This window comes from Brachionichthys hirsutus, chromosome 9 (assembly GCF_040956055.1).
Source record: "Brachionichthys hirsutus isolate HB-005 chromosome 9, CSIRO-AGI_Bhir_v1, whole genome shotgun sequence".
NCBI classification, from domain to species: domain Eukaryota; kingdom Metazoa; phylum Chordata; class Actinopteri; order Lophiiformes; family Brachionichthyidae; genus Brachionichthys; species Brachionichthys hirsutus.
Genome location: NC_090905.1, coordinates 8,551,912 through 8,562,237, shown reverse-complemented (window position 1 = coordinate 8,562,237; position 10,326 = coordinate 8,551,912). Strand labels below are relative to the sequence as shown.

The 10,326-nt window shown below is 41.6% G+C and overlaps 2 protein-coding genes across 2 annotated transcripts; one reads left to right on the top strand and one right to left on the bottom strand.

Moving 5' to 3' along the window:
* Positions 1-205: 205 nt before the first annotated feature.
* Positions 206-3,999, bottom strand: sgcb (sarcoglycan, beta (dystrophin-associated glycoprotein)). Its single transcript, XM_068743706.1, has 6 exons — positions 3,968-3,999; positions 2,974-3,183; positions 2,715-2,900; positions 2,429-2,620; positions 1,740-1,871; positions 206-1,344 (listed from the first exon to the last, which is right to left on the bottom strand). The coding sequence occupies exons 1-6, from the start codon at positions 3,980-3,982 to the stop codon at positions 1,144-1,146; spliced, it is 936 nt and encodes a 311-aa protein (XP_068599807.1). The 5' UTR covers positions 3,983-3,999; the 3' UTR covers positions 206-1,143.
* Positions 4,000-5,573: 1,574 nt separating this feature from the next.
* Positions 5,574-9,884, top strand: spata18 (spermatogenesis associated 18). The gene is made up of 12 exons (XM_068743805.1): positions 5,574-5,660; positions 6,346-6,451; positions 6,550-6,665; positions 6,729-6,826; positions 6,988-7,083; positions 7,157-7,291; positions 7,357-7,588; positions 8,719-8,877; positions 8,979-9,154; positions 9,328-9,451; positions 9,545-9,613; positions 9,828-9,884. The coding sequence occupies exons 1-12, from the start codon at positions 5,574-5,576 to the stop codon at positions 9,882-9,884; spliced, it is 1,455 nt and encodes a 484-aa protein (XP_068599906.1).
* Positions 9,885-10,326: the final 442 nt, after the last annotated feature.

The window sequence follows — 10,326 nt, the reverse complement described above, 5'->3', positions numbered from 1 at the left end:
TCTAGTTAATGTCTTACTGTCATCATTTTCCTCTTTATGCGTCAGATCAATCCAACCTCGACATTTATGGCATGGCGAACCATGCCCCGGATGTGCATTCTATTAGATTAAAAAAAACATAACAAGGCATAGTATTGTTTTATGATTATATAAATGGCCATGTAAACATTTGATTTGAGACACATACCAATAACACAGATTTCACATAGCAACATACTTTATTGAAATAAACATAGCAATGACTTTTGTGCAACTTCTTAAATAAGGCTTTTCAATCTCATTGATTAAAAATGACATCATGGCACGCTTTATGATACTAGTGAGATGTTTCGACATCAATATTGTTATCAAACATGCAAGAGAACACAAGAAAAATTATATATTACACAAAATTCATACCACTCGATATGGCTTCAAACCAAGCTACTGATGATTTAACCTCTTCTGAGATATCCATAAATGACTTATTTTGCTTAAAAAACAGGTTTTGCAACAAATTTAGAACATTACTTTAGAATTATATTATTACATTCTAATTCATCCCTTGTAAATCCATTGGCAAAGGCATGACAGACTGGTGTGAAGAACAAAACCCACTCACACCATTACTGGATGTCTTTAGTTTTGCACTCCCCAAATTTTAAGATGCACAAACCATTAGAATCACATCATGTCTCATATGTGTCAGTGAAAATAAAGAAAATGCAGCTGCCAAAATAAATAAACGTCAAGTAAAATCTCACACAACTCTGAAGTTGGTAAGTTAGTAATACTGGACGATAAGGCCAAAATTAAATACGTGTAGCTTCTAGCTGCTATCAATGGGCAATGTAAGCCACAGCATAGCATTAAATAAAGAGTGTCGTGCACTGACACTGCATCAAATATTGCAGATAAAGTCTGAGAACTTTCTAATAATTTAGAAACAAACACACAAATCTATTACCATCTTTGGCCAATAATCTGTAACACATTTCCCTGTTTGCCAAAACAAAAAGAGGACTGTGGAATTAATCATCTGGCATTGTTATGTAGAAGTCATGATGAATGGTCTACAAAACGTTGCACATTAGCAATCTTGTAATCTAACTCCAGTGGCGACAGACCATAGGCAGATGGAACAGCAGCGTCCAGCGAGCTCTCTTAATGAGCTTTCCTGCATGGGTTATCTGAAGTTTGGCAGCCCATGTTGGGATATTTCACCTGCACACGGAACAAAGTCCCGTCTGCACACATGCAGAGCTTGTATCTCTCCTCCCCCTCGTCAAAATACAAATCTCCTGCAGAATTGGGGATGCGTGTAGCATTGAACATGACTGATCCATTGAGGATGATGCTGTTCTCCTGCGAAGAGGAAAACAAATATATCAAAATGTACCTGTGGAGTCCTGAGTCCTTCAGATCATGGTCAAGATAAGACATTTATTTGTCTTCACATTTTATTGTTTATCAGCTATAAACTAAATACATGAAGGGGTTTAAAATCTATATAATGAATATGGATTATGGATACAAAAAAATCTGTTACAAATACACATCAACTGTGTATGATGATCCAGATCAACATGTGGACGGTGTAAATCTAATTATGATGGGAATGAGCTGCTTGGTGGAGGTCTGCACGCGGACTTCTAGTTTAAAATAGATTATTTGGGGTAATTCTATACCTAATTCAGAAAACATTCTGTCCTCAACACCAACACCACACATGAATTCATAGAATAGGATCCCGTACTTACGGCTCTGAGCTCGATGTCTCCGCCCATTTTAAACTCCACAGTCCGGCCCATGATGTTGACTCCCTCGTTTCCACGAATGATGGCCTTGCTGTCCCCTTTAATGTTCAGGTCAGATGTTGCACTACTGGTGATCTAAAATCAGAGCCAAACCATGATTTAAATCTGGAAAAAGGAGATTCGCTTCAGCAGCAGCATTTTCAGAAAAGACTGCCAAGTCAAGGAGTACAAAAAACACATTTCACTTGTTAATGATTATTTTCATGTGTTGTAAAGTTTGTGAAAATAAGTTCTGAAATAGTTAAAAAAAAAACAAACAACTATCGCTATTAAAAGAAAGAAAGAAGTATTTTCATGTTCAGGTCTCTAATTAGTACCTTTAAGAAAAAAAATGAATACATCCTTGAGTCTGAATTATCAAACAACTATGTCTCTTTTAGGAGATGCTTAAAAAAACACATGCTTAACTTTTTTTTTTTTTATTCAACTCTATAAGACATAAAAAATGTCTGAAAGCATCAAATAGAAAAACAGCAGAGGTGGATCCTGTATGCTCCCAGAAGAAATCCACCCAAAATTCCCTGAGATTCTGTAAGGGCCGACAGCCACGGTGTGCCGATGCTACAGGTTATAACAAAATCAACACTCCACTAGTTGTTATTGCAGTTACATAACACGAGTATTAAACACACCCTTTCCGTGGAAGCCTTTTTAACGCTGAGAACTTTGACTCCTTTCGGTAAGTGGAACTCGTGGTTGTCGAAGTCTGTGCTGAAGAACGTGGTCTGCGTGCGAGGGTCTGTGAAGGATATCCCAACATCACTGACGACTGAGGTCTTGTCCTTGTCCACACTCAGCTTAGTGGTGCCTTGCTGGAACACAACCTGTACCAACATACATATAAAGCAATTCAAAAGTACATAGATATTTGCATAATTTGTCATTTTCCATGTTTTAAAAGCTCTTGTTGAATCTCACCGGATTATTGTTGCCAACAAGGACCAAGTCCTGATCCTTACGGCCTCCGACTGTGCTCTTGTGCAGCGGGTGAACGATACCCATGTCCGCTTTCTGTTTAAAGCGCAGCATCCCATTCTGCAGGAACTCCATGCTGTCGCAGCCATTGGGACCAATTCGGATCACTGTCCATATCACCAGAGTGATCTGAGGCACAGCAGAAGACGGCGGATTCAGGATTCGCCGTCGGTTTCTGGACTTGCAGCCGGCGTTTACTCACGATGAGGTTAATCAAGGCGAGCAGGAAGAGCAGGACGACAACGCAAACCGCCATGTTCCCCTTGCGTCCTCTCAGCCCAGTCTTGTGGAGTCGCTCTTCTTCTATGGGAACGTAGCCTGCTTTGAAGTTACTGTTGTGCTCCTTGTTGATGCCGCGCCTTTCTATGGCCTTCTCTCGCATGGACTTCTTCACGGGACCATTGGAACTCTCCTGGAAGGCAAAACGCATGGCACTAAGAGCAATAGTATGTGTACTCAGAAGCAGTGTTCCCTCTAATAGTTCATGCGTCTGAGCAAACACACAAACTCCCCGAGCAGTCCCTTGCTCAATTTTGAGCAACATCATAACAATACATTTTATTTTAAACGCACTTTATATTTGAAAGACGTGTTTGAGTTATTTTCAATTTAGGTTGGAGTTTTTTTTTTTGTGCGCAACGTAGATTTTCGCTGCGCGAAGACCGTATCAGCTGTGCGTAATTACGCACGAGCGCACCTTAGAGAGAACGTTGCTCAGAAGTGCCAAAAGGAATCAGTAATTGAGTTTAAATAACTAACAACATCTATGTTTTAGCGGCTCATATTTATCTGTGTATGAAAGACTCCATTGATCCCCAGCGGGATTAAAGCTATTCTCAGCGCCCCCTCTGCTCTGCTCTGGAATGATTCCTCTCGACTGCTAGTCTCAGGCCGTAACTAAAAATAAACTGCACTCGTTTTAGCAATGTCGCGTTATCACACAATGTCGATGCTCTTTGTGTCGGAGAAAACATTTATTTGTCAATAACAACAACAATATTCTCATTTCCACGCAAGGCTGCATCAAATAAGGCCGCTAACAGCTATTTATTAAGCTAACATAACTGTAAAGACGAAAACATGGCCGAGGACATTTAAACTGGGATTCGCACTACAGGCCTCGCAAAAAAAATAAACACTGGAGCGAAAAACGTAGTGTAAAATAAGAATAACAACAAATATGAATACTAACAGACCTGGTCCGACGCCATGTTGACCCTCCCTCTCCTGCGTGCTGGGCGGCATGGACCGTACCACTTTGGAAGTCGAAAAAGTCGGAAGGCGAACAAAGGTTGTGTTCTTAATTGAAATGTAGTTTATTTGTCAAACATAAATGTATGTTTGAAAGAAAGTACGCATAGGATTTTAAAAAATGCATTAAGCACTCACAAAACAGAGATTTATACGATTATGAAAAATGGTATGTTCTCCATTCAACCAGCCAATGAAAGCAAGGTCCGAAAATAGAAACGAAAGTCCATTCATATTTTCCATAAATACACTAAAGTACGGTGGCCGCAACGCTCTATTACAATCAATGAGTTATTATACAATCAAACAATATAAGAAAATAATGAAAGTAAAATATAAAAAAATACTTAAAACATGATTAAACAAGACTTGTCTGACAGCCTTATGCCACACAGTTATTTTTGTTGTAATCCTCCAGGAATTGGGTATACCAGTGCATTACATTTGGGACCACAAATCAGAATTGAAAGGTTTGTTTTAATTTGTACTGTTTACACTGTCCTGAAAAGGAAAAACACATATAATTCTCAAAAAAAGAAGAAGCCAATGTTGTCTGTAAATGTAGCCTGAGTGATTTCACAGATGCTCAACAATGGCATTGAAAGAAATCCAAAAATGAAATGAAATGAGAGCCATTTTCTACTTATCTTTATGTTAAAGGAAAGCCAGGTAAACTGCCTTAAAGCACATGAACTTTAACACATAAAGGATTTAGTTTGGACGTCACCAAATAAGTATTTTCTGTTAATTAATCTTTTATTACAACGGCTTTGACAGAATTATATCCTCTCTGAGTTTTAATGGCTTTTACTGCTCTCCCATATTTTTACCTTCATGTTTATTCCCCAGAACATGTTTGCTTGTAGAAGCAGTGAAGAAGATGAATTAAAGTTTCCTTGCAGGAGAATAACCCACACGGACTGGCAGCGCCATCTAGTGTTCATCGCAGAGCGTTTTGAAATATTTATTATCGTTAATCATGAAATGATAAGGCATGAACTCTGTTTGTATTGCAGGCTTATTATTTTTTTTATAAAAGTGTGTAAGAAGAAACATAAATCATAATGATTAACATATTTGTTTAATCAAAATTACTTTTTAATTGTTTAGGAAAAAATCAATAAAATGACACATTTGGAAAGTTCACAATAATAATAATAATAATAATAATAATAATAATAATAATGATAATAAGGTAAAGTATGACATTTATACACACATTTATCGCGTTGTTCGGCTTCTCCGTCTCGGTTGCTACAACCCAGTGACCCGTGTCATGGGTGGAGAAAGCTCCCGGTCACTCCCCGTGGGGATATTCTCCCCGAGAAAGCTCCCGGTCACTCCCCGTGGGGATATTCTCCCCGAGAAAGCTCCCGGTCACTCCCCGTGGGGATATTCTCCCCGAGAAAGCTCCCGGTCACTCCCCGTGGGGATATTCTCCCCGAGAAAGCTCCCGGTCACTCCCCGTGGGGTTACTCTCCCCGAGAAAGCTCCCGGTCACTCCCCGTGGGGTTACTCTCCCCGCTCGGCTGTTGATCTCCTCCAGCAGGCATGGCTGCCGCTCTGAGGAGGCTGACCCTCGCGTCCTCGTTCGGCCTCTTACAGGACAAGCTGGAGAGCTGGAACAACGACTACCATGTGAGTTCATGGATCAGCAATGAATCTGTAACGGCTAGCCGTTCAGCTAGCGGCTACATCCTACCTGTGCAGCATGGTGTTGAATTAGTTGTCTCTACGCCATTACACTAATCATGCTCCACATTGCATTCCATGTTTACTAATGCCGATTTAAGATTTTCCACAACCACCGCTTCAAATGAATATTTAGTGGCATTTTATTAAAAATAATAATAATAATAAAGATTAAACATCTGGAGTACAGTAATGTGGTGATTAAATGAATTTAGAAACTAAATAATCTAGAACATAACATGCGACGAAAGTAAACAAATGTAGTTGTTTAGGATTTCTCGGCAGAGTTTGGTTGCTATGGACGCCGGTCGCCATGACTACTGCTGGATTTTTCCAAAGATGTTTTTTTGTTGTTGTTGAGTTTCTCGCGTCCTAGTACGGACGGAACGACGACCGTGTAATGGGTCACCGGGTAGTGTTAGACTTAGTGCGCTGAAAAGGGGCCAGAAAAGGATTTGTAGAACCACAAATGTCAGCGTAGACACAGTCGTTGCGACACAGGTCTTCACAATGCTTTCTTTCTTTGCATCAAAGTAAAAGCATAAAAGCGTTCTAACATTTAGCTGCACCAGGGTCAAGCTGAAGAATCAAGAGATCAAAGCATTAGCTGACTCCTCATTATTCTCCCTAGATTATTTCCTGTGACCAGAACCTAAATAGATGTTGTGAGCTGATTGAACTGAGCGCTAAGATCCAGGAAGAACTTTTCACCATCCTCAATCTTGCAGCTGCTGAAGGTAAGCAATGCATTTACAATATAGAATATAGAATCAATCAATCAATCAATCAAGCATTGAGTCATGTTGTAATTGCTCATGAGCGCTTCGCCACTCAGGCGGACGCTACGCAGGAGTGGACACGCTTAAAACACGCCTGTTGCCGTGGCTCGGAACCTGCTTCTCGATGGCGAGGCCCTCGGTGTCCGATGACGCCAATCTTCAACTCATTCAGGTGACGCCATCTGGCAGTACGCTTGTGAAATGTTCAATTCCGTTCATATCCCTCTATTCCCAGGATTCAGTGGCGCAGGACAGGAGGATCAGGGAGCGCTCCGTCTCCCACGATAGTGAGCTGAGCTCGACTCGCCTGGAGATGGACTCTTTCAGAGCAGCGTGAGTCTGAGTGATATCATATTGTAGAGCAGAGTTACTTCACTGTCGTCAACTCGTTTGCATGGAGTTTGCACATAAATGCACATTTAAACTCTCTACATCCCACCGCCTGCATTCCATGCACTGATACATGAAGCTTTTCATCATTTCCGTCTTGACAGATTGACGGACGTTCAGAGAGAACTGGGCGAGACAAAGAGCAAGTCATTGACCGCTCAGCTGGCCAATGAAGATGAAATATTACAACTGAAAGCCGAGTGGGTGATAGACCGTTCTCCTGGTGGAGGGAATGTGCTGTATTGCTAATATCAGCTGTGTCTGTGCGTTTAGTTTGCGCTCAGCACACGAGCAGTCGGAGACTTATAAGAGGAAGCTGGATTCTCTTGATGACTACGAGCGTCAGATTTGCTTGCTGAGAGATGAAGTGTCCTACCTGAGCACGGAGAAGGCCCTGCTGCAAGACAGGTATGCCCGAACGCAGCGCTGTATGCGCAGAACAGTGTTTTCAGATGCCACCCTTTCGCCGTCAGGTTGGTGAGAAGTCGTTCTCCGAGCCCCTTGCCCAGGCTCAGCCGTTCATCCAGCCCCGTGAGGACCGAGTCACCGACAAGAGCTCAGCTCACTAACGCGTCCCGCCATGCACGCCTCGTCTCTCGCTTTCACGACCTTTATGCTGTTGAGCGTCTGGAGGCTCAGACCCTGCTCCGACGCCACATCTCAGACTTAGAGATGGTCCAGAAAATCATCTTCATCGCTGTTGTGGTAAGCCTGCCTGTGGAGCACATGTGTCAAATACAAGGCCCAGGGGCCAAATGTCAAGTCATTTTTTTGTGGACCACGAGAGCTGTGTGCAGACATCTGTTTTTGTAAAATGCCGAATCTGCCACACATGTTCTTAACAGCCCACATTTGACAAAAGAGTAGTGTGATTTTCTTAACCTGCTCAATAAGAAAGGATTTATATTATAATAACAGCAATAATCTATCCATATATTTTTACAACTATACAATTGAATATGCAATGTTTGTAACTTTAGTGAACTGATCAAACGGAAACATTCAGCAACATGTCAATAACAATAGCAACACGCTGCAGTCAGGAAATCAATAATCTGCTGGCGGTGACTATTGAAAGTTATTTGAACTCTTTCGTTTTTTTCGAGCATATGCTGACATGTTGACCCCGGCGACATATGGCGCTCGGGATCAGCACTGGACAGCTCCATAGGTAGTCATATGGAGCTGTCCAGTGCTGATCCTGAAAGTGACGTCTTTTCTGCGGCATTGACTCTGGGAATGTTCTTTATCTTGCCCACTTCGGTTGGTTTTTTTGGTTTGCTCATGTCCATGATGGTGGTGGCTTTTTGGTTTTGCTTTGATTTTGTATTGATTATCTTTGTTCCTGCGTGATGATTGCATTTGAATGGAACTTTTCCACATTATTAGATGTGTTAATTCATTCCCATCACAAACTTTGGTTCATAATTATGATTTTTCTCATTTACAGTATGGCTTTATCTCTAACAATTTTTAAGTTGCAACCTTTTAAAAAAGTGACATCAAAACTGAATATTTTATTGTAATTACTGTGGCGGATAAATAATTAAATAAAAAATAAATAGATATTTAACAGCATGTTAAGGAGTAGTTACATTTATTTTACATTAAATGACATTACATTTAGTTAAAAATTTTACTGTTACGGTTTACATTTGGCCTTTGGAGGGCAAACATAATGCTAATGTGGCCCTTGGAGAAAATTAGTTTGACACACCTGCTGTAGAGATATGCAAAGTGGTGGGGGTGGGGGAGTAGGGGGTGTAATTGATCTAAAAAAGATGCTTGATTGATTCAGGATTATATATGACGTACTATTCATGATGATGTTTCAGGAATCTTTCAAGATAGGAAAAGTGGCCTACCGTCAGTGGAAGTTACGTGTGAAAAAGACTTTGTCCCCGTCCCACTTTGGGCCGGAAAGTCTGGAGGATGCAGCTGTGGATTACATCATGAGAAATCTGGACATCTATGACGTCCAAGCCAGCGTCAATGCAAGACTAGACAATTGTCTCATGTCTCCTCTGTAGTATTTATCAACACATATACACATTTGGATGCTGAAAATTACAGACTGAGTATTTATTCTCCACAGGATGTGATCAATTCCATGAACGTGAACCCTCGGATCTCTTTCCCACCAGAGGTGGACTTTGTCCTCATTAGTCCCTTGATCAGGGATGCATGCAGGATAGCATTTTCCATGCAGACGTTGGACCCTGCTCTTGATTTGGCCTTTGCCACTGACGGAGAACTTTACAATGACCGCAAGTCAGTCATCATTTGTTCAGTGTTGCATCTCATTTTTAATCTTTAAGTTAAGGGTAACCGATCATGTTTCAGTCTTTGTCAAACCCCACCCTGTGGACTGAAGTCTTGTATTGATTTATTGCGCACTGTCCCCCGTTCCTCGCTGCTCCTCCAACCACACCTCTGTCTGCCAGGTACCGTCGGAGCTATGACGCTGATTTCAGCGCTCCTCTGGTCGTGCACCATGTGTGGCCAGCCTTGGTGGAAGGAGATGCAGTTGTAGTGAAGGGCGAAGCTTTGACTGGAAGAGGCGTTCCGGTAATACGAAGCTGATGACATGGAATAAAGACTATCCAGAGAATAATCCATCGGAATGAAAGTGCATAACGGCTAAAGGCTCGTGTTTTGCAGTGGAGAAGAAACCGGGGCAGAAGTACCAGTCCCGTGCGTTCTCGCTCCCTCAGCCCAAGTCGCAGTCTCGTGAGTCTCTAACATTTCACAGGGCAGCTAAACCAACATTTTGGGTCATTTTACTGGATTTACTCAGCTGCCCAACCTTTGGATTGATCCCATTTTATTGCATGCACATCCCTGGCCTTAGGGTGTGTACGCTATATAGTTTCCCCCTTTATTGTGATTTGTCAAAAGCTTATGCAAACGTTATAAACCAAACTCTCTTCATTATCCTTTTCAGGCATTTAACAGCAAAAGGAGCCTGTCGCCTGAACGCCTCACGTCCAGCTGCCTGTGAACTCTGGCCTCTCTGTCAACAGCCGCTCAACGCATCTGATTTCATGTTCCTGTTTCCAGTTTCCACCAAATAGAGCAGCGGTGTCTGGAGAACCTGCCTTAGTTCACATTGTTGGAGGGCAGTTAAACGGCACACTGACAGCGATGTGCCGTAGACATCAGCTCTATTGTTTCTGGACGCTAACTGAGCAGCTAATTTCCTTTATTTACTCTGTTTTTCATATAAAATGCTAACATACTTTTGGTCAGTAGTTTGAGGTGGTCTGACGGAGGCGCATTCAACCATTGATCCTCTCTCCTTTTGACCTGGTCCTGCATATCAGGATCTCTTTGTATTAGATTAGACAGATATCCGTGCAGTAGATTTCTTTTCGCTGCTGATGATCTCACCTCAACTCTTCCAGTACTTGAATAACTTTGTTCATTGTGATTTTGTTGTTTTT